At 29.9% G+C, this 25,949-nt stretch overlaps 3 protein-coding genes across 3 annotated transcripts; all 3 read right to left on the reverse strand.

Moving 5' to 3' along the window:
• Positions 1-46: 46 nt before the first annotated feature.
• LOC130892000 (stress-activated protein kinase JNK) lies at positions 47-13,066 on the reverse strand. The gene is made up of 9 exons (XM_057797169.1): positions 12,856-13,066; positions 9,551-9,601; positions 8,975-9,117; positions 8,229-8,358; positions 7,970-8,167; positions 6,049-6,313; positions 5,676-5,959; positions 5,453-5,615; positions 47-3,900 (listed from the first exon to the last, which is right to left on the reverse strand). The coding sequence occupies exons 3-9, from the start codon at positions 9,085-9,087 to the stop codon at positions 3,893-3,895; spliced, it is 1,161 nt and encodes a 386-aa protein (XP_057653152.1). The 5' UTR covers positions 9,088-9,117; positions 9,551-9,601; positions 12,856-13,066; the 3' UTR covers positions 47-3,892.
• LOC130892006 (enoyl-CoA delta isomerase 1, mitochondrial-like) lies at positions 9,958-11,024 on the reverse strand. Its single transcript, XM_057797177.1, has one exon. It carries the CDS (start codon positions 10,894-10,896, stop codon positions 10,051-10,053), a length of 846 nt encoding a protein of 281 aa, XP_057653160.1. The 5' UTR covers positions 10,897-11,024; the 3' UTR covers positions 9,958-10,050.
• A 1,801-nt stretch (positions 13,067-14,867) lies between the features above and the next one.
• LOC130892014 (protein charybde-like) lies at positions 14,868-21,520 on the reverse strand. The gene is made up of 3 exons (XM_057797189.1): positions 21,298-21,520; positions 17,477-17,834; positions 14,868-15,789 (listed from the first exon to the last, which is right to left on the reverse strand). Exons 1-3 carry the CDS (start codon positions 21,341-21,343, stop codon positions 15,708-15,710), a joined length of 486 nt encoding a protein of 161 aa, XP_057653172.1. The 5' UTR covers positions 21,344-21,520; the 3' UTR covers positions 14,868-15,707.
• Positions 21,521-25,949: the final 4,429 nt, after the last annotated feature.

Genomic DNA, 25,949 nt, shown 5'->3' on the forward strand with positions numbered 1-25,949 from the left:
TCCCGATGATTTGTGCAGTGAACGGGTAGGTTTCAATTAAAATAACTTTTGTATTCTTATATTTTTTTTATTGTAAGAAATATTTTACCAACTAATTCTTTTTACAGACATTAGTTTTTGGATCGGATGCATCTTACTTTTACTTGAACAATACAAATGGAAATGTATCATTTTTGTCTTTGTTCAATTGTAAAAACTATGAGTTCTTTTTACGATTTAAATTTTTTTCCAATACTAGTTCACTAAGACTAAATAACTATACAAATACGTTCAGTTGACAAAATGACTGGAAACTAACAAATAATTCATATATTTTATACTTTAAAGTTCAAAAGAACTATACTAACTTTATATTGCACAACAAAATGACTAGTGTTTCAAGGACCAAGCTACTACACTGTAAAATTAACGCAGAAGTCCAAAAATTGGGAAAACCACCTATAAGTCTCCAAATTGATACTGGTGAACCAAAATCTTCCAATAGAGGCTCTACAACCCTTATCCAACAAGTGTTCAATAAAACTAAAATCAGTGCTTTTAGTAAGCAAAGCTACAGCTACAATTTACACTTCCTGGAGGTAATTTTGAAGTACCCTAATCACAAATGGTGAAGGGCGAAGTAGTAGAACCAAGTACACAAATAAGGTGACAGAGAATGGATAGTTTTATGAAGAAAACAGAGTTACTAATACAAGGAATGTAATTGAGGCAAAACACTCTAGAAGCTTGGAAAAGACACATAAATGAAAATTTAGTTTCCAGGTCCAATATGATTAAGAAATATGGAAAGCAATCATGTCTGATAGCTGGAAAGACATTAAAATGTTAAGCTCTGATTTGAAATGATGAAGGAACTAGGAAAAAGTGAGAAATAAGACCAGAACTCTATTAAGGAATCGATATTGATAGAAATAAAAGGAAATAAGGGCTACTGGAGAGATGTGACCAGAAATGAAGAAAAGAATACGTCAGCCAACTGAATTAGCACTCAGTGGTGCTCCAAACTGATTCAAAAAGGTCTATTTGAGGTTAGAAAACATCAATTCACATAGTTAGTGAATGCCACGCACTTGTGAAGTTATAGCATAGAGCCAGAAGACCAAAATTGATATCTAAAATGCATTTAAGTATCAGGAATAAAAGAATTACTAGATACCTAGACAGTCCTAGGAAATTGAATATAGGATGGGATACTATAGATCTTTTAGAGCTCAATTGTTGTTAACAATATCAAGCATTCCACGTCCAACAACTTTCTTATTGTTGTTTCTCGAGGTGCGTTAATTTTGCGGGGCAGTGTATTTATGAAAACGTTTCAGGCAATTTGTTAACTGAAAATATGATCAAACTTATCTTCTAAAACCATATTTCTAAGATATACAAAGGAAACACGAACTTCAACACATAAAAAAAATAACAAGTTATCACTACAATGTTCAGCAAGAACAAATGTTTTTATGAATACTCAGCACGTTTTTTTTAAACGGCACTGTCATGACAAATTACAAAAGTTTAATATTTGTACGGTATACGAGGGTGGGTCTTTTAACAGGTATTTGACTCATTATTAACGAAAGAAGTTTTGACAATCAAGTTGATAGCAGATTAATTGAGGAGATAATGGAAAAAAGTGTTCTTTTGATATTATTTTTACTACATACAAATTTTGGGCAATGTGCATCGTAAATTTGAGTAGTAACAGTGGTTGCTTGAATTTCGTACTAACATGGAAAAATCAAACGTTCTGGACGACTAGGTAAGGTTTCTATAGACGAAATTTGGGGATTTTGACAACTATAGGCTTGTCACATGACTTAACGGTTTCAATTTTGAATTAGCCACTTGCAATTGTGTAACTAGTCAGTATGGACAAGTTTTTGTGCCATTTTGAAAACAATGGATGAAACATGGATATATCACAACACACCATAGATCAAACAGTGGATTTCTAGGGGTAAATCAGCGCACAAAGATGGAGGTTGTCAGATGATAAAGTTTTGTGTAAAATATTTTACAGAATCAGTCTCGTTTTTTGATACCTAAAATTTCTCTCAGTGTATTTTGTTATTCCATCTCCAAAAAAATATTTTTTCGACCATTTTTTAGTAACTTTATTCATATTTATTAGATAATCGAAGGTCGTAGGAACTATGATGTCAATTTGGCTTCAACAGTTGTAAGTTTTTTTAGAAATTTTATTCTTTTATCAAATTGCTTCGTAACGAATTGTATAAATAAACCTTCTTCCAAATAAATATCAACAAGGTATTTTGGTAGATCATAAAATTACATCGACTGTTACTATACTCTTCAATAAAAGAAAAGTGGTAAAACATCTATTAGGGTTAACGTCAACCATTAAGGATTTTCGAGTTTCCCATCAGTAAAAGTGTTCCCGATTACTTCCCGAACATCTAGATCCACTTGTTACACAACCACGAAGTTTTTGGACAACTTTTAGAATGTCATAATGAAGTTTCCAAGGACTTTCTTTTTATTTTGTTATTCTGAAGTAAAACTTTAGATCATACAGTTACAAGAACTGCTAATCCTTCTATTCTTCACAGTAAAAGAAAAGTGACAAAAAATCTAATGTCAACAAGTGGGAATCTGCAATCCTCCATTGAATTCAAAGCAGTAATTCCTGATCCAAGAGAATGCTCCATAATTGGTGTTCTGCAAAAATAATTATTCAAATCAATTGATTACTGTACATATTTATCGTGTAAAGATTTTCGTTTCTTCCTCTCGCAATACAAATTGATGAACTGTTGGTATTTGTCAGACCATAAAACCCATAAAATTCTAAATTCTAATGCACTTCTACGACGACAGTAATAATTTCTCACCGAAATCGTTTCGTTTAAAAGCTAGTGAAGTTAAGATATATAGTGATCATTTATATTAGGAAGAAAGAGCTACCTTAGTCAATATGACCGATCCCCAAAGTACGAACAGGTACATTGTTGCAGTTTTATACACTTGTATGAATTAGAATATTACTAATGCCTTTATACGAACAAAATTTGGCAAGAATATCGTTTAAATAAAATAAATATTGTAATTGTTCTTATAGCCGATAAAAAAATATTTTATACAAACCTATGATACTATTATTTTTGAATTAACACTGTGAAACGTACAATTTAATCAAATTTCAACGTTTTTAAAATAAATTTTGAAAAATAACATGAATGAAGACTGGTTTGTATCCAGGTTTTAAAAAATAATAATTTTATTTTAGATCAAAAAAATATTAAACGATAATAATATAAAAATAATCCCATGATGTTAAATTTTTATATATAGAGAAAAAAATATTAACAAAAGATCCAATTACAATATTAAATTAAAAGTTTATAACGAAAAAAACCTTAATCAAAAAAAAGACACAACAAATTCACAAATAACAAATATAGGAAATGGGAAATAAATGATCTCGAAGCCCAATGATATATGTACCAAAATTTTCCCTTAAAAATGTTACAATATTTATAAAAAATCACAATAAACAAGTTAAAACAAATCCAATACAATCTCGTGATATAATTTTGTTACAACTTATGGCTTTTTTAAACACAATATTTAAAAAAAACTTAATGGTACATTTGAACTACTACACAATGTTCTATCATTTTCGGAATAAACTGTTGAATAAATACAAACTAGTATTCTCGGTTTTATAATATTTTTATCACACACCTAATGATTCAAGACATTAGTATACGCATTATTATACGGAGGGGGAGGGGGTACTAAAACTGTACTTAAATCTTCTTCATATATAACCATAAATTTTTATTGTGAATAACTAGTTTGTCGTTGGTGTTAACAATTATTATAAATATATTTTTAACACTAGACTAGATGAAGTTGAATTTGTGCTTCGAAATCAATAACCTGGAAAAAAAATCACATGATAGTTTCGATAGCTTAAATAGCTGCCTGGGTGTAATTAACCGTTAGTATGGGTTAAGTAAGACATTAGGAATCAACTGGATTGATAAAATATGTATATCCTCACTATTAAAAGCGTTTCAAAATTGGCATTTTTTGAAGAAAAATAGTGGAAACAAAGGAAGTCGTAGCCAAATCACTTTTTAACTATCAAAATTGTTTTAAAATTGGTATTTTCTGGAGAAAAGTAGTGAGAACAAAGGAAGTAGTAGCCAAATCACTTTTAATTTATGCAAATTGTTTCAAAACTGGCATTTTTGAAGAAAATTAGTGGAAACAAAGCAAGTAGTGGCCAAACCACATTTATCCTATACAAATTATTTCAAAATTGGCATTTTTTGAAGAAAAGAAATGGAAACAAACAAAGGAGTAGCCAAATCACTTTCCAACTATCAAAATTAGCATTTTTAGAACAAAAATAGTGGGAACAAAAGAAGTAGTAGCCAAATCACTTTTCAACTATCAAAATTTGGATTTTGCGAGGAAAAGTGGTGGTAACGAAGTAAATATCATCCCAGTCATCAATTTTTTTATAGCCTTGTTTTTACAAAAAAAAATCCAGTTGGTTCCAATGTAATTTCAATATTCCGCATCCATCACCGTTTAGTAAATTAAATAATGAACAATTTTTGCCAATACAATACAAGCGTTTTTATATTTAATTATGTAGATGCACCCCTAGTGTCAACATACAGGATGTACCTAATTTATTTCTTTAGATTTTTATACAACCCTCCTACCACGACTATAATATAAACAATCGGTTATCCTGTATATTTTTTATGTAAATATTAGGTATTGATACATTATTTTTATGAAAAAAAAGCAATTTCGAAATAGAAGATAACTTTTTTGTTGGATATTAACTTTATACATTAATAAGCACATTTCATTAAAATTCAGTAGTTCTGGATCTCAAATTCGATTTATAAGTGAAAAATATCGAGAAATATGAAGATAATAAAGAAACTAGTAACAAGAAATTCTACATGTCGATAAAAAAGAATCAATAATTAGAAAAGTATGATTTTTTTAAAATTCGCGTTCTATCTAATCCGGTCCTGTTCTTTGTTTACATTATCTATTGAATCCGTCACGTGACGTCATTTGAGACATTGGATTAGCAATGTAAACAAAGAACAGATCCGTACTTCACATAAGTAAAAATTTTTGTTTTTTCATAATTATTAAGAAATATTTTCAAAAAGTTTAGAAAAAATGCTAAATATGGTAATTTTTTAATAATATAAAGGAAATTATACTACTAAAATTGTAGTTTTGGTACAAATTTTTTGCATTTTGCAAATAGTAAATTATTTACAGCGAAAAAAAAGTTGATTATAAAAAATATTTATAACCAATAAAAAATTTATCTTCTACGTTAAACCCGGCGACGTAACGACGCAAATATAAAAATATCAAGCGAAATAATATTCCACCGAAACTCAATAAATAACAAACTTATCATCGAATAATTGGGTAAACTATGATATACCGTTGGGTTCACTATTGACAGCGGGACTTAGTTGAGAACTGGAAGATGCTATTCTTCCGCGCGAAGTTTCATATTCCATAACCTCTTGGTAGATCAGTTCTTTCCATTGTTCTACGGTGTGTTCCCTTTCATCTACGCTGTGATCGTACGGTCCCGGAGCGGGCTACAACAAACAATATCACATCAATTCCACCACAACACATTTTATTTTCTTCAAATTTACCGCGTTAACTTCCTGTTCATCGTACCACACGTTTATGTAAGGATGTAAGAGAGCGTCGTCTACGGATATCCTGCTCTGAGGATCTATAACCAACATTTTAGATAAAAGATCTCTTGCTTGGCAAGCTTTCAGCTTATTGTGTTCGCTACTATCAGATGGGAACAGTACATCGGGAAATAATTTCTCGAAACTGAAACCGTGATGTCTCGGTCTGTTTTCAACGTAATTTCTCACAGTTGGTTGTAATCGGACCATGAATTGTTGAGACGGTGTACCAAGTTGTTCTAGAAATCAAAATCATATCAGTATTATTAAGAAGATAAACGAGCAAAATATAAATAGGATTTTCACCAAAAAAAAAATACAACATTACCTATAATTTTATTCCATTGATCTATGTGATCGGTTCCAGGAAATAACACTCCTCCGCGGATCATTTCACCCATTATACAACCAACGCTCCATATATCAACATTTTCCGTATATCCCATACCTAATATGACCTCCGGTGCTCTATAATATCTTGTAACTACGTACGGTGTCATCATGAATGTAGTACCAGCGGTTCTAGCTAAACCGAAGTCCAAGATCTTCAACGTGCAATCTGATTTTACTACTATATTGCTGGGTTTCAAATCCTATATATAAATAAATATTCCATTATTATAACTAATATACATTATTTTGCAACTTTCAAACACTATCCTAGAATGCACACAGGTAGTTCTTTTGTCTTGTAACTTGAGTTACAGTTATACTATCATATTAGTTAGAAGTTTTTTCTGGGGATTTTATTTCCCAGCTTTCTTGTATGTTCTCTGAGCTGCCCAGATGTACTTGGTTGAAAAAATTTATATCTGAGCAATATCTTGAAACCCATTCTGTATGCTTTGATTAGATCTTTGTGGGATTTGATGTCAAATTTCAGTGAAAAAATTTTTTTGAACATCTTTTACTTCTACTATGTGAAGATTTTGAAAAATATTTTATTTCAATAATTTATTGTATCTCTAATCCTTGAAAACTGTTAATATATTTGTACAAAACCAAAAAAAAAGTAGAAAAAGAATTACTTAAAATTTTTTAGTACTATTGCAAAATAATATGGTGTTTTTAAATATAAAATTTTGAAAAAAAGGAATGGTACATTTGAACTACTTCACATTTCTCACATTTTGAAATTAGTAATAGGAACAATATACTGTAATCCGTTCTGTATGCTTCAATTAGGTATCCCTTGAACTGTTGAATGGTACATTTGATCTACTACACACCGATCTTTCATTTTCAAATAAGTAACCTGAGCAATATTTTGTAATCCGTTTATACTACTATTAGAAGCTTTCGAAAACTTTTTTCCTTTCCAAAATGTATTTAAACCTAATACCTAATCAATTACAATCTCCCAGTATTATTTTGTTGAAACTTATCGCGTTTTTGAGAATATTAAAAAAACGAATGGTACATTTGAACTACTACAAAAAGCTTTGATCATTTAATACAATGTTAAAAATATTGAACGGTATATTTGAACTACTACACAAAGCTTTTGTCATTAAATACAACAATGAAAACATTGATTTGCAGATTAGTAACTTGAGAAATATCCTCTAACCCATTTTCCATGCTCCAATTAGGTCTACTTTGAATAGTCTTTTTCTAAAAGTAGTAAGCTGTAGCCCCCTATTTCATTTCTACAGTACTTCTGGACAGGTACACCATAATATTGAGGATGTATGTTCCCCAATTCAAATATGTTGTTTATTTTATGCATAAATATTTTCAAAAAATAAATGGATAGATTGAGTCTATGCTGATGTTAGGAATTGTTAAATCCAACACTTAACACAATTGTTTGTTCAAGTTCAAAGGTACTAGCCACTGCTTTGATTATTTAATATTAAAAAAATAAATGGTACATTTGAACTACTACACTACAGTTATCGCCTTCAGAGACTGATGGTAAACAGTGTAATTGTGAGTATTGGTGTAGTGGTAGTGTAAACAGGGTGTTAAGTATAAACTCAAGCTATATTCGCTAACCCATTTTGTGTACTCTAATTGGGTATACTTTGAACTGTCTTTCTCAAAAAGTAATACTGCTCTCATCGTGTAATGATTTTGATGGGTAGTTTTTATAATTTTTCGAGGTTACTTTGAGGAATATACAGTTTCGACCTTCGAAGTACACCATAATCCTCAAATTGATAACCAGTTACAAAGTATTTTTACAAATTTAATTGTATGTGTCAGTACGACTATAATCTTATAAAAGTATCATGATTTGTACATACCCTGTGTATTATACCAGCGGAATGTAAATGTTTGATACCGCACAACATCTGGTAGAGTAAATAGCTCATCCTTTCGTGATCCAAATCCATTTGAATGACTTGACAGAGATTGGCGTCCATTAATTCCATGACTAAATAGACGTCTTGAAATTCTTCTAATGTCCTTTGTGGAGTGAAAGCGTTAAGTAAACCAATTATCTAAAATATAATAAAAAATTGAAAGTAAGTTAACACCGAAAGCAATTATTTTGCTACTTACATTCTTATGGTTTACGAGTTTCATCAGTTTAAACTCTCTGTACGCCCTTTTGGCGTGAGTAACGTTTTGAAACGGTCTACTAAGTTTTTTGATAGCCACATTTTGTTGAGTAGCCGTATCTACAGCAGCGCTATACGGAACAGTAAAAAATTAGCCAAAATAATTACATACAGTTTTGAATAAATTCAAAAACTGAACTAATTAAGTTGAGTTTAACAATAAAATCAACCAAATAGTCACTTTCTATAACTGAGGTCTGGTAAACCTATCCGGGAAACTTCAGGAAAAATCTTCTTAAGTAATTTTGATAAAATCCCTTATATTTAAACCCCGGATGATCATCAAATTTCTTACTAGCCCCTGCTTTGATAATTTGATCCAATATTAAAGAATATTAGTGGTACATTTGAACTACTACACACAGTTCATTAATTTTCAACTAAATCTTTTATGGCATACTTTAAAATCCCTTGTTATACATCATTTGAACCCAGGATACCATTTTTTCGGATTTGTCGAGTATGGTGGATGTTGATGACTATATGAGGGCATGAAAAAGTAGTTCAAAATTTCAATGTATATTCCATCATCAAAGTTCTTACCTCAAGTACAAATTCTTTCATTTAAAGATCAGCACTTGTCATAGAAATTTCGAAAAGATATTTTAGTTCAGGGAACATCTTAAAGCGACACTAATGAGTATAATATATTAAATTGACACTGTCTATAATTTAATTGATACCTACCAAACTATTCCTTGAGCACCAGATCCAATTGGTTTGAGATTTTGGTATCTCTTCAAAATGGTGAATTTCGTATCGCCCACCTCAACGGTGTAAAATTGTAATAGACGCGACATCTTATGTCTTTATCCTTGTTCAATCATTGTCTACAAAAATAATAAAAAATCAGTATAATTATGTACAGAAGTATCTGTCTATCTAATCATAGATGCTTAAGGGATAAACTGAAATGAATTATAACTTTTTACCACATCGCAATCCACTTTTCAGTACTACAGAAAGCAAAGAGCAATGCACCCCCCCCCCCTATTTCTTTACCGATAAAGTTAGCACTAAACAAAGAGTCCAAAGGAGTGTACTGAGCTATAATAAATCTCAATTCAGAACATGTTGTTTCATTTTTTATCGATATACGTATAAAAAGAAAAATTGATCAACAACTCTTTCCCCAAGAAAAAAGAACTTCAGAACCCAACCTACTGAAGGTTTTGTAGTATTAAGATACATCTTATATCAGTTATCAAATTGGATTGTACATTTGCAAAATAAAATAAAGAAGATAAATATTTTATATCTTACCATGAAGAATCCATCTCAAATCTTTGTGGTGGACGGTATATAAAAAAATTTCTGTAAAGAAAATAGCATATTTAGTAATTATTCTGCATAATTTTTTGTTCATAGTCGAACACAACTGAATATGTGATATAATTTGTTAGTAATACTAAACATCAAACATTTCAATCTTGTATATCAACTTAAAATACATTGTTGGTATTGACACTACATTTAAAGTTGTTCAAATGTGATCTTTTACTCATTCTAATACTTCCATCCATTTTTATACTTTCAGTTTAGTAAATATGAGTACAAAACATTAAAACTGCAACTCGATGCTTTTAAATGAATAAAAACTTTCTATTTGTACTTCTATGAAGATCCCAACTGAAGATTACTTCTTATAAACATCCAGGAATAAAATCCAATTAGTATCAAATTATTTATTAAATATAAAATTCCAACACAAAGTAATATATGCAAAATACACAGTTTTCAATATATTTTGATCAAAATTATCTTCAATTTTTCGACGATCTCTTCTTCAAACTCTCAATATATTTCCCAAGTCCAGCTTGAACTGCAGGCTGATTAGTGTACAATAAAAACCTTTCTAAATCATCTTCACGAATATCTTCCATGAATTTAATCGATTCCTCCCTGATATAAGTTTTTGTAAGTGACCTAGGACCAGGGAGGATTTTCGCAAATCTTTGTAAGTAAGCATCTGCTTCAATTAAACCACCCTCCTTATTATCGACGATTACATCTATCATACCGATTTTCAAAGCTTCATCAGTACTAAACATATAACCTTGCGTAAGACCTAATTCAGCTTGACGTAAACCAATTACATTAACCATTGATCTTATGAACCACTTGGGAGCTACAATACCGAGCTGTGTTTCGTTCAATCCGATTGTGTAATTCTTGAGCATGATTCTATATTCACAACACAGCGATAGAAGACACCCGCCAGCTGGTGAATGGCCGTTAATTAAAGCTACTGTCGGATAAGAACTTCCATATAGTTTTAACCACGTGTCTTGAAGAGAAATCCAAAAAGCTTTTAATCGTTCTTGTTCTGGTTTATACATTTCTAATATATCTAAGCCAGCGCTGAATACACCATCTTTCTTTGATGTTAAAATTAATCCTCTCGAATTGTTATTTTCAAGATCGGTTAAAGTAGCCGATATTTCATTAATCAAATCCAAATTTAAGCTATTAACAGGTGGTCGTTGCATTTCTACTGTCGCAACACCAGTTTTGTCGTTTACACTAACAGACAGTAATTTAACTTCATTACTTAAATATCTTTTACCATATCCATGAGTGCAAGCCCGAATTAAATTTCTTAAAGCCATATTGTTGTATTAAAAAGTAACTGATTTATTTGTTTATTATTAAATTGAGGTATTTCACTATTAAAACTTTAATTATTAAAGTACAAAGTACGCTTTTAATAGATAAATGTTTGAATGGAATACATAACCTCAAATGACAGCTATAATTTAACGAGTATTCATTAAACTATCACAAGTTTATCTATACGGGTGGTTGGTAAATTTTATTTCAATATTATTATCCGTAATGTAAACAGTTCAAAATGATATTATATTTTTTATTGCAATTTTTAAATTATATGATAGTAATTTAATACGATAATATAAAAAATTTTAATCTAAAAGAATTCATACAAGTTTTGAATGAAGTTTACCTCAGTTAAAGCAGAAATTATACAAGTCGTGAATCTATTATTTATATACGAGGTTCGCTACTTAAGGTTTGAGATATGGCAATACTGATTTGGATATGTCAAATCTGACATTGCCAAGTTTGACATTTTTAATCGTGAACGAACGTGTTGTGATACGAGTGCTGTTTGAGTTGTTTACACTTACTTGAAACATATATTTTGAATTTCGTGAACGTCGTCTTAAATCGGTTGTTGTACCAAAAAACATCGATTCTGTGCGCAAACTGATATTGCAAGATCGTCATATGACATACATTGAGATTGAGGCATACTTGGGCATTAGCTCCACTCACATACATACAATATTGCATGAACACCACCTTTGACATAAGTGTTTGAAAATATCAGGGAAACCAACCCCAGAAGACGAATCATTCTCCACCACTACACATCAGTTCCGAAAAAAAGTTTTTGAACAGTCAAAACATCAAATGATGCCATACAGTTATTGTTTGGCACCTAATAATTTCTTCTTATTATTGTATATCAAAAATAAATTGCAGGGTCAACGTTTTTCTACACCTGAAGAAGTGCTGAAGAGATTCATGCATTTAAATCTCATGTTTTGGAGGTACCTCAATCGTAATGGAAAAAATGCTTCTATAATCGGTCCAAACCCATACAAAAGTGTATTGATCTTGAAAGAGAACATTTTGAAAAAAAAAATAAAGCCATAGCCAATTATAAATATTTGTTTTTATTAGTCTATCTTGAAACTTTAGTGTCAACCCTTATATCTTCGATATTCTTCACGTATTTCAGTCCTTACATAAGTAAGCACTAATAATTATAAAATAAAGATAATTATCTAAAAGTAATATGACATTGACAGTTTCAAACACAAAAATTTGAGAATTTCCATATAAAAATTTAAATCCATAATCCAAAAATAAATGACTTATAATATTAGGGATTCAGAAGCTACAATCATATTTAAAATAAGAACTAATTTATTCCATTAACATATATTAAATAAAGTTTTGTTATTTTCGCCAACAAAAATTTTTAATTAAAACCTTACCATTCAAATTATTCTGTGTTTAAATCCCTAAGGGATAATTCCAACAGGTTATTAATGTAGTTCCTGATTAGGTATGTGAATTATTTAACTGCATTCTAGATTGTCACAGCATATTTAATTCCAAGAAAATAATACACAGATAATGAAGATCAATATGAAAAAAAATCGAAGTTTCAGTGAGAAATGAATATATTTTAGAATGATTTTAATAGTGTCGATAGATTAAAAATTATTTGCCATTTCTATAATCTGTCATATGTATTTGGAAACTTTCTAACCTGATACTTACCAGAATAGATCTTCTAATAGATCAATTCAACTCCCACTGTATAACAACAATATCTCTCTATACATTCATATCATAAGGATACTAATATACAAAATCAAACGAAAAGAATTTTAATTTTATTCATATATTTCGACAAATTTCATAGCACGATGGTTAAATGTCGGATAGTCGGAATATAATCGATTTCCAGTTCTAGGTTGTTTACTTCATCATCTGAGCCGAAGCATAAAAATAACGATAAAAGATGAAATACTTACTATGTAAATGAAGAACACTAATATAAAACCACACTTACACTTGATGTAAAATAAAAACTATTCAAATTCAATTGAAAACATTCGTAAAAACAATAAAATTCGACATCATACCGGACAACATCTAAAATAGTTATGGTTCACGGTCACTTCTGTCACTTTTGACAAGCAAAAAGTAACTGTGTAGGAATGCCAACATTATTATTTAACAAACTACAACCATGGGAATTGATTTAACTTATAAGTATGTCGTTGGATTTTATTGGATAAATTTAATCACGTGATTTGAAATTTCTGCTTTTACGCATTACACGCAGAATGCAGTTGTAAGAAAATTTTATCTCGCTCCAATAAATTAGTTGTACCATCTTTTATTTCAGACAATTCGAAACTGATTGAAGCAATAATTTTCGTTATCATCACGTAAATAGGCAACATAATTTACAATAATAAATTTTAATTAATAATTTTTTCATATGAACCTTATTTAATGAATTTTTAAAAATTTTTGCCTGATAATTTTAAGTTTTAATTTTGAAATGCATCTATGTGGTTTTAGTCTCAACAAAATGACCTAAATTTGTATTATTGTATTAAAAAAATTTATTTTAATAAACATAACACTTTTTTAAAGAGAAAATAGTTTTATATTATTTTCTCTGTTTAGACTTGTTATTTATTAATAAAAAAATGTTAAAAACATACATTAGGGAAATTACGTCGTAATGTAACGTGGTCGATTGGTGACACTGATTCGTGTTGACAATTGACTTAAATTTGAGTCATTCATTTAAAGGTTGGATTTTTTCAAGAAATTACTTCACTGTAGATTTGTATGTTGGGGAAACTAAATTACGGCAGGTAGGTGGACGCTCATTGGCTCGCTTGAGTGGAATTATTGGAGTGAGACGCATTCGGTTTTACCTAAGATAAATGTATACCTTAATGGAGAAACCCCATACCACGTACGGGGGTCATCGTATATAGAAAGAAAAAACAAAGTGCGATTCGACAGAATCCAGCGCCTGGCGTGTCTCTAGGGCCCTTAATATCCTACTAGATTTCCCACCCTTGGATCTAGTGATACGGAACCATGAGAACAGTTTATAGATGGAGCATCCACAAAGAAATGCAGGCTGGACTGTGCAAAAATATGTACGCAGGCAGTGGGCGAAAGTCCAATTATTTTGAAGGGATTGAGACTGTTAATAATAGAGGCTTGGAGACACACATCACTGAGATAGGGTGGAATGCTAACTATAGGTTCACTATATTAAATAATGGAACCACCCGGTACACAGACTGCTCTAGGATGAATAGCTTGGTCGGAGAAGGCTTCTGGGGAGGGTACTCCAAAATATATTTCGCTTGGGGAACATGCTACCGTTTTTTAAGCCGAGGTATTGGCTGTGATGGAATACAGACATCATAGGAACAAAATCTTAATCTCCCTACAGAGCAGAAGGGCAATAACGGTCGAAAGGGTGCGCTCTAGGCTAGTGGTGGAATCTAAGAAAGTTGATTGTAGTTTCGACGAGAAGTTTTACAAAATTACTGCATTCGGTATTGGTCACAAAGGAACCAGAAGACAGGCAGCTGCCAGTTTAACACTCATTAGGACAATCTGAGATAAGATCGACTTGACCATTTGCTAACCAAAATCAGTAATAATAAAAGGTAGTGGAATTTAATTTTTCATAGAAATTGACATTTCGTATACCATAAACGGTGTTACTTATATGTAACAGTACTTTTTGAGAAAAATCCCATTTAAAAAAAATGTAAATGAACTGTTTTGCAAACAAAGAATTGTAGTTTCGACGAGAAGTTCTACAAAATTACCTAACTGCATTCGGTATTGGTCACAAAGGAACCGGAAGACAGGCAGCTGCCATTTTAACACTCATCAGGACAATCTGAGATAAGATAAATAAATTGTTTGCAAACAAAAAATTATTTTTTCCGTTGTTGAAGGGTTAATCTGGTTTACAGTGGGTTAGGTGAGGAAATGAAACTTTGTGTTAACATACTTCAAAGATTTATTTTTCTTTTCATAATTTTTTTTATTGGTACAGACACTTATCTGATATTACAAATAATTTAAAACGATGCTCGCAGAAGGAAAATTTAAGTAGCGTCGTTTTTTTAAAAAAAAAACTTCATCGAATTAGTTTCGGTTTGATGACTCCGCGAGCATAATTTTAAAAACTCTAGACAATATTAGTATGGAATTATATAAATCTTCTGAAGACTTCTATTAAAAATGTATAAAAATTTCCACATTTCTAACAACTCTATATTAATTTGAGATCAGATCGTTCTCGGAATATTTGGTAAAGAATTTTTAATACTGAATTAATCACATCTACAAAGCGAGTCATGTACGTAAAGTAATTTATACTTATATAAATATATAAAAAAATAACCTAACTGAGATTTGAAGAGCATAACATATGCAATAAAGACACTCCTGTTAGGTATACCTTACGAAACATTACCCGCAATGTATATTTTCAGTTCTGAACCAAATATCTCTACCGAACGCACCTATTCTATAAAAAATAAAATTCGTATCGAACTAATATCACAAAAAATATGAATATAACACTTTTATGATTTGCACACCTATATCACAATTTTAATGTTTGTTAAAATCACCAAAAGAAACACCTCGTATCTTACTTACACGTACAACTTCCAAAGTTAACTCGATAAACGAAACATTTACAACTAATGATATTATAATGAATAATACAGTAAAACGTGAATGAATTAAAATTAAAAAAAAAAACACTTTCGAGATATAATGATAATATGTTATGAACTCACTTATTCAACTTTCAAACGACATCACACTAATAATCTGACCGATATAGCTGCTTTTTTTGAAGATCGTACTCCACGCTTATCATTATCGCCCCGGACTTCGTAATTTTTCTGTAACAAAGAAAAATTATATTTCCAAGTACCCTTAATAAACCAAGTACCCTTAATGTTATAGTTGAATTGATATAATATGTTAAACAAGTTTTAATTTTTAGAGTAATTAGTTGTTATGTAATTATTTGAAAATAATTAATTATAACAAACTGTTTCAACTTTTGAATAAGTTTTTTTATGAAAAATAAAATTCCTAAATCAGCAGTTTCCAATCATACTCACGAATCAACTGACATATAATAACATGGCTGCTTCTTATTTAGGAATGTCACCAACATTTACATTAAATATTGTATCAACTTAAAAAAAAATAGCGAATGCTTGATTATTTAAAAAAAAAAACTAAATTAAAAGACTTGTTTCAATTTATTTATTGAAAACAAAAAAATTCTCAATCATACGAATCATCTGACAGATAAAAAAACATGGCTACTTGAAGTATTTATGAAAAATGTATTTATCACTAATATTCATTTAATTTCAAGCTAAATATTTTTTAAACACAGAAGTTGTTCAATTTTTATGGGGAAATTTAAATATAATATACTCAATTCAACGTTTAAATATTAACACATATTATTCACAAGTCAACTGACATGGCTACTTAAAATATTTACAAAGATTTTATTCAATTTTCAACTGAATATTTCAATAATTTTTGAAATCAGCTTAATTGTTATGAAAAAAACTATATTACATTCGTTTCAACTTCTAAATATGTTTTTATTACAAATAAAACAGTTTTTAATGATTATGACGAATCAATTGACAGATAGAACAACATGGCTACTTGAAATATTTACTTTATTTACCACCAACATTTCACCCAAATATTGTATTAACTTTGAAAAAGAAAAATAGCAATTTCTTGATTATTATGAGAAAACAAAATTAGAATAGACCAATTTTAACTTATTAATAAGTTTTTTTTTATTAAAATTATACTCACTATTCAACTGACAGATGGAAAAACATGGCTACTTGAAATATTTACGAAAATGTATTTATTTTACTCAATTTTAAGACACTAAACGATATTCTAATAACTTTAACAAATATTTTTGTTAGCAGATCATTAGAATAGATTCTAAATTCGGAAAACAATAACGGAATCGATGTAACCAGCACACGTTTTAAAGTGTAAAGGCTGTGACTATTCACACGTTCCCGTGAAAATATGGTTTCACGGATTGAATAATAAAAAAGGGGTAATTTATAAAAAAAATCGTGGTATTTCATTAATGAATTTATAACAAAAAATGCTATTTAAATCGAAAATTAGGTTATGCACGACTGACCATCTAAATTCACGTCATATTTAAAAATATATAATACAAACTACAGATTTAAATAGCATTTTCTTCATAAATCCAGTAATAAATAAATAAAAACAGATCTATATAAATTACCATAGATTTTTTTATTACTCCATTCGTGTTCTCGTGTTTTCACGGGAGCGTGTGAATAGTCACGGCCAAATATAAATAAAAATTCGGAATAGAGTCAATATCATAGAACTATAAAATTAATTCAGTTCTACCAACATAAATACGGTTGACTTTAGACATATTAATAACTGTAACCTATATCAACACTAATATTGTTTCCTATTTGACATTTGAACTACTAGGATATATAAACGTCAGTGTTTGTGTAGTAGTCTAATTAGTTGGTATGAACTTACCTCAGGAATTGTGGAAGGAGTGAATTCCATCCTGTAACCGCCTGTTTGAGTGTCAAGTAAACTTCGAAAGTAGAAGGCGTCGAAGCATCACACTTAACTTGGCTTAAATTCGTTTTAATGTCATTCATCTCGAAGTCTATATATAAAGTACAACCCCTAAGTCCGCAGGGCTCGGAATCGGCCAAATAAAAGAGATCTTTGGCTATCGAATGAGTCAGTCCGTTGGGGAGGAGTACTTCTCCTACGGAAAGGTGGGTACGTTTAGCAGTCCTAAGTTCTCCTTCGAGACGTTTCGATAACGATTCTATCACTGATGTTTCTTCTAATCCGAAAAATTCATTGTATTCCGTTTCACAGCCTGGAAGAGACATTGAGGTTAGGAATTTATTTATACGAAATACCGAGAATTTTTTTTAATTAAATTATTGACGTTAAGTACCTGACTTGATTTTTTTTCGAACTATACCGTATATTATTTTTATTCCGATCGAATATAAACAACTTTTATATAAATATTTGGTTTTAATTGCTAAAATAAATTAGATAATGCCTATATAATTTTTGTAACCTTGAAATTTTTATTTGTGTTTCACCTACTAGATATTTAAGCGTGTAATTAATCTGAGGACATCCCCATTTCTTTTATCGAGAAAAATTGTATTCGGAGTCACCTTTACACACTTGTATGGGTAACGTGAACAGGTAGCTATTATAAACGAAAAAAAAAACGCCTAACAACAGCTACCGATTGAAAACACACTCTCGAAAAACCGGTTTTAAAAGAACGTATATATATACATTGAATAAATTAAAAGCCATACAATTATTCGTTTCGAAAAAATCGGTATAGGTGATCATCATCATCGAAAAAAAAATATATTCTTTTGTCCCGATCCGTATATTTGTATAACGAATAACCGGTTATAAGCTCGGTTTAAAAGCAGGACGTCGTTCTCTCTCGCTCTCGAATTGTTTATCAGGGCACGTAGCTCGTAACTTGTGGCTGTGAAATCGATAGGCGTGGTTTAGCTATTCGAACAAAGCCAGATGATTTGATTTATTATTTCTAGAGTGACCTCGCAGAGTTTGTTAAAAAAAACTTCTTGTTTTAAAACGTATTATGTAACTAGACTTAAATTACAATTAATTAAATGTTATTTCGATATATTTACAAAATTAAATTCAGTTATACAGGGTGTCCCCTATAGGAACCTACACAGACCAGAGGCGTATAGGGGAGCAAAAAATATGACTTTTGAGGACGATTTGGGGGTTTTTAAGGGTGAAAAGAACGGTTTATATCGATTTCCTATGGAAAAAAGTCAAATAGTAAAGTTGTAGGTAATAAAAAGATCCATAATTTTTGTATTCGTACTTTTTTCACGTAACCTCAAAATGAATGAGGAAAATTCACTAAATCCAAATAAGGTGAAAAAATAAATATTTCAAAATAAATTACAAAATAATGAGGTGAGTTCTCACCCAATTTCGTGAAAGAGAAAAATAAAAACCCAAAAATTTGGTTTTTTGAATTTTTCACATAAATTTTGAGGGTATGCGAAAAAAGTGTAGAAATAAAAGTTGTAGATCTTTTTGTTACCTACAACTTTGCCTTTTGACTTTTTTCTATATAACTTGTAGTTACGCCGGAAATCGAGATAAGTCGTTTTTCACCCTTAAAAACTCACCCCTTGATTTTAGGATTAAATTTTCATGGTATGACGATGAAGATTAGTTCACCACTAAATAAACCCTCAGAACTATTCTGATTTTTCGCCAAATAGTCATATTTTGCGCTCCCCTATACCCCTATACTTTTTCAATTGTTATGTGGGACACCCTGTATAATTTCCGATAATCAAAAAGTCAATATTTCCGTACGTGTATTTTTGTAAATAAAATTACTTCATACAAAAAACCTCTTTATCTACTTTTCACTTTCTCTACGGTATATTTGTACTAAGATAAAAAAAAATCGATTCTGATTAACAAGGAGGTTTTTCTCCGAAACGAAATCTATAATTCATATTTGATTAGATATTTATTTGATATAGATACGACATATAGTCTACATTCGCTAAAATAATATACGAAAACACAATTTTAGTCATCACTTTACAAGGGTGATATCTCGGAAAGAGGTAGTCTGAGGAAACTTTCTTACAGAAAAGACCCATTTTAATTTCATACCTCCTGAATTATGTGCCCCAACAAGTCGAGACAAGTTAAATATTTCATATTGATTTATTTTCGTACGAACCCTGTTTATATATTTTGAAAATACGTAAGTAGGAAACAAAAATAATGATATAAATTTATATATAAATAGGTAAATCCTGGCACGGGATCAAACACGAAATGTTTTCTTAAAATTTATCTAATTTGAATATTTATTTTACTAACATCAAAAATGCTAATATATACCGTGTCTATTTTTTATTAATCCTCATTGGTCAATCAAATGCTATTAAATATAAAACTCACAATTTATAGCTTTGTTTTTATATATTTTATGTATAAAATTAACATTTTAATAACAATTTCATTATAAATATGAATAAAACGTAATTTTCGAAACATCCAAAAAAGTCTATAAGAAATTTATGCTTCCGCGCTTTTTTTGTTTACTTTATAACAAAACCTCATTATACATTCTCTTTTTTGCAAAAATAACCACCTACTTATCACACAATAATTAGATATATTCAAACTACGATTTTCTAATAAGAGATGTTACAAATGAAAGTTGTTATTAACAATATAAATTGCTAAACACCCTGTATACGCCTACTTTAACTACATCTGGAAAGCTATTAATTAATCAAAGCACAGTGAAACTCGCTGTACGCTGTTGCTAAGCGTTAGCTTTCGAGGTCACCAGAGGTCAGAACTACAAGCCGGTTGTTCGACAGCCGGCAGAAATCGTATGGCCTAGCTTTAGGTTAGCAACGACAATCGAATGGTTTTTAGAATCGATATAGTTGAATCGATACCGGCAATTAACACAGAGGATGAGTATCATAAAATCCTTTGTTCTTTTATAGCTACTTTTAGATCGTTATATATATAAGTAACTGTCTTCTTTTTAAGTAGATATAAAATTAATTTGTTATAATTAAATTTTATAACTACAATTTTAATATTTCGTCATTATTTTCGTTCTTAATTCCATATATTATGAAGGAAAAGTTCGATGTATACAGTAAAGTGAATTGTCAAGAGAGAATCGATACGTAGACAAAGAAACTACCCTTATATCAATTTAGTAAAAACCGGTTTAATGAAATACAGATTTTACCATAACGTTTTAATATACAAAAAAAAAACATTAACAAGTTAAGAAAGAAGTAGTCAAATAGAAACTAAAGAACAAAACCGGTTTTTGTATTGATTATATTAATGTTATTATGATGCAATCACTAGGACTATTTCACTCGATGTAACACGAATAAATCGATTACCACTCGGAAAACATCTGACTTTCAAACAAAGGATAATTAATTATATAGGACAAAATGTTATTGTGGATATAATTTATAGTTGTTATGACTTAATCAAGTCTAAAAATAAAATAAACCGGCATATCTGATCATTATATTAAGAAAAACTTGATAAAATTGAGCTAGGATATAAAAATTGACAGGTCGAATAGAACAAAGGGTTGAGGGTTTAGAAACGACGAAAAACTCGTAATATTTGTGGGAACAACGATTTTTGTTAGTTTTTAGTAATATAATTCAATATTTAATCACGGTATTCCTTTTTATACTCAACATTGATTAAATATATATTAAATTAGATGGAAATGAATAAAAATTTACCTTCTAGACTGCTGTGTTTGATATCAACGAATGGTAAAACTTCCATTTTAATTCAAAAAACTTCACTGTAAATATAAAAATTAATAAACAACCGGCTTCCTACTTCCTAACTTATCAAACGACCTACTATCATCTGTCGCTCTTATGAACTGCTTAACAAAAATCAGCTGTTCACTTTATTTATAAAGTTGCATCACCTCCTCCTACCGGTTCGTTCCGAAGTGAAACGAAGCAGTTCGGCCGGTTCCGTATAGGGGACTACGTGCTCTGGGCAGCAGCTTCATGAACCATCAACATCGCCATAGGCGTGCGCTAACAAATTATCTCTCCCATCACCTATAAAATTAGAAATAAATCCGGCAGCTTCTGTTTATTTTCTCGATGAGTTATTGTTTCCATCTCGGTAATTTCGAGCGTTTTTCCAGACAATCTGGTACTGATAAATTTATTTATTTATTATATCGATTTTAATACCATATATTTTTTGTACCACTTTAAAGGCTTAAAATAAAATGTAAGAAGGATTCGGGAATTGACGTAAGAAAAAATTTTGTTTCTCAGATCATGAGTTTTGAATTTTATTCCTTCCGTTTAAATTGTTTTAAATGAATTTACAACACAATTATAATCAAAATAAACGTGATAATTACATGTACCTAGTGGTCAACTAAATCTTATGGGCAAAATTGTGGGGATTTTTCATTTTACAATAAGAGTTGGGGGAGAGTGGGAACTTTCAAACTTGATGTTTAAACAGCAGTACAAAAGTTGTTTGATATATGTTAGATATGGTGGTTTCTCTTGACTAATTTGAATAGATTCATAAAAGTATAAGTAGATCTTTTTTAAAACCGGGTGAGCTAAATTAACATGAAATATTTTCTTGTTGGACAAAAGTTATTTCAAACAATATCAAATTTATAAACATCGGCTAAGCAGAGTCGGACTTGCAGGCATTTTTTCATAACAAAGTTCCCAGTCTCCCCCACGTCTTATTTGCTGAGACAGACTAAAACTGGTGGAATGAAAAATTATTATAATTATAATGTCGTTCTTAATTGCCCACCCGGTATACATATATTTTACTAATGCAACGGTAGATGGCGCGATATCTCGTATTAAATTAATAAACAGAAAGTAGAATATTTTGATTTTTAATTAGACATTTTCAATTTTTTTTATTTCTTAGTAAATACTTTCAAGATGGTATTTTATGTTATTTTTTTCGTTTTGGTTAAAAGTAGACACATGTCTAAAGCAATTTGCGCCAGTGGCGTATCGAGGAAATTTTAATGTATCTGTGAGTTAAATCACGTATTTGTAGTGACATTATACATTCTCAAATTTCGTACGAAACATAATTTTTCTGGCTAAAATTTCAACGAACCTGACTTTTAACTAAAATAAATGTAATCAAAAATGCTATATGTATATAAATACTATTCTAACAAGAAATCCACGCCATTATTTACATGTCTTGTCATGATTTCTACAAGTTTTTATTTTGCTTTGACCTCTTATGACTTGTGTAAAATGAAAGATAATATTGACGATTTTTTTTTGAGTAACAGAACATTTTAAAATATGATAACAGCGCTGCGCTGTTGAAAATTAGTTATTTGTTTGATGTTTTTACATCCACAATTATTTTTTAATATTACATAATAGCAATTTGACTTTTGAAATATCTTTTGATACGGTTCATGAGCGTAACAAATTTATAGAAGAGGATATGGTATGAATTGCCAAAAAAAAATATAAAATCTAATAAAAACGTAAGCGGAAAAAATTATCCAAAAGAAGTAGCAGGAGATTATACAGGGTATTGGCGAAATTGACATAGTAGATCAAACAGACTAGAGAGTTTTTACGCAAAAAAATTGACAGTTATAGAATCTACATTCACAAAAGATGACAGTTAAGGAATTTAGACTCAAAAAAGTTGACAGTACAGATAAAATAAAGTTCATACTGTCACTAATTGACAGTAATAGAATTTATACGCAGCAAAGTTGACAGTTATATAATTTATTCTCCAAAATGTTGACAGGACAGATAAAATAAAATTTATACTGACACTAATTGACATTTAGAGAATTTAGAATCACAAAAATTGACAGTTACAGAATTTTTAATAAAAAAAAATTGACAGTACAGATAAAATAAAGTTTATACTGACACTAATTGACATTTAGAGAAGTTAGACTCACAAAAATTGACAGTTACAGAATTTTTAATCAAAAAAATTGACAGTACAGATAAAATAAAGTTTATATTGACACTAATTGGCATTTAGAGAATTTAGACTCACAAAAGTTGACAGTAGAGTATATACTGACAGTTATAGAGTTTCTACTGTTAAATATTGACATAAGTGACAGTAATTCTAAGATGTCGATCATTACGATGGATTTTTCACTAATGATTTCTATAGGAAGATCATTTATAGCAGCTGGTTTTTTCTGTTAGTATCATAAAAAAAATAGAATCAAAATAATAGTTTAAACAACTTTTTCAATAAATTTTTCTGTTATCTAGAATAAGAAGTGAATTTTTTCGAACTATTTAAAAAATTTGACACCTGTCTGTGTAGAAATTGCGACGAAAACATTTCAGATGCGACATACGGTATATTAAATTTGTATTTATAGTCTAAAACATCAACTCTCCGTCACTGCTTTATAAGGTACTTATTATTCTTCGTCTCCATTTTTTTTCCTTTGATGTGTTCACATATTGTATGCTTCTCGACTCGGATTTGAACGTACTCAAAAGAATACAAAATTTAGTCGTAACTATTATATATATTTATTTACAAGACGTGTAATAAGTAATATATTTTATGACTAAACATTTTATATCCGTTTTTAATACATGGTACAACAAAATTCTGAATTAAAATGGCGATTTAGTTGGATGAGATCGATGATCATGATTCCCAATTCACGTAGATCACTTGCATTTCGTTTTCAATACGTGGGGTGGATGAGGATGACGAATAGAATCAATTCTCTTCTTTTTTATCATTGTTGGGTTGTCGTGAATTAACTTTTTCCATTCAAAAATATGTTTCATCATATTAATTGTATTTTGGATTGAAATTTTGAGATAACAAAGCCAAATAAACGTTATTAATTTCTTATGAAATTTATTCAATAGACAAACACCCGAAATTAATCAAAGCTACCTTATTATTTAAGAAAATTAATCTTTCTGACAAATATTTTCAACAAAATTAAATCCTTTTTCAAATATGTTGTAAAGATTCGCTGAAAGTTGTTTAAAATGTACATTTCTCTTTCGTTATCTTTTTAAACAATGACAAATTATTTATTCTTGATCTAATTCAAACAAACGAAACACCTTAGGTCGTTTCACGTGGTTGGGCATTATTTTTGGCACTAGGTTTGCAGAAATTATCATCCTATTATCGAATTTATGAGTGCACGTCAAAATTTGGTTATATAGGCATACTGAAAAAACTTTTTGAACGTTTTCGTTGACAAAAAATGACATTTTTGGCTATCGATTTGTATATACAACAATTTTACATCCCTCGTATATGAATAATTGCCATATTAACGTAAAATCAAAAAATGTGAAGCAAAAAAGACTACTGAAAAAAACTTTTTGAACGTTTTCGTTGAAAAAAAATGACATTTTTGGCCATCGATTTGTAGACACAACAATTTTACACCCCTCATATATGATTAACTACCATATTAACGTGAAATCAAAAAATTTTAAACAAAATAACGACTACTGAAAAAAATAAAAAATGACATTTCCGGTTATCAATAGTTACAACAATTTTACGCCCCTCGTATATAAGTAACCACCATATTAACGTACAATAAAAAAAATCGAAGTAAACAACCGACTCCGTTGTTCTGTCTCACACTGTATGTATTCAGTAGACATCGCATAGAAATTATACATCTAGGTATAATATTATTTAAAATGGACTTTCCCAAAAGTCATATTACGAACACTGCTGCTGGGATATTATTATTAGAAACGTTGCAGGAGGGATATGTATTACTTTGAGACTTGTTTTTACATTGGTGCTTAAAAAGAGTATCTGGTAAGCGCTGTTGCCAGTACTACAAACTTAACAGATTATAAAAATTCATTTTAATCGAAATTCAATTAACTTGTTAATTATATATATGTAATATTGACTTTATTTTATAAATATACACGAAAATAATATTATAAAAAAGTAATATACTTTCTTCAAGCTCTTGATAGTATAGAAAAATAACAAATAGAATAATAGACTACAGGAGTGTTGACGTCACACAACGCCATTATTAGTGCAGGTCAGGGATCACGTTCCAAACAAAGTTTTAGCTGCGATTAGTGATTTGTGATTTTTTCGTATTTGAATCGATAAATTTTGAAAACAAATATCTTCTGGAACAAAACACTTTACATAATATCATACAACAATAAACTATTTAAACACTTTTTAAATAACTTTAAAGAACACAAACTTTGTTATAGAAAAGGAAATATAACAAAATGACGGCCGTGACGTCACTCTGCGGTTGTCTATTGGTTCAATCAGACTCGCACATGGGCAGTACGCAACAAAAGAGAGATGGAAATACAAAATATCTCTTATGGGAGAAAAGTTAAGTGTCCATCTA

This window comes from Diorhabda carinulata, chromosome 3 (assembly GCF_026250575.1).
Source record: "Diorhabda carinulata isolate Delta chromosome 3, icDioCari1.1, whole genome shotgun sequence".
Classification (NCBI taxonomy): domain Eukaryota; kingdom Metazoa; phylum Arthropoda; class Insecta; order Coleoptera; family Chrysomelidae; genus Diorhabda; species Diorhabda carinulata.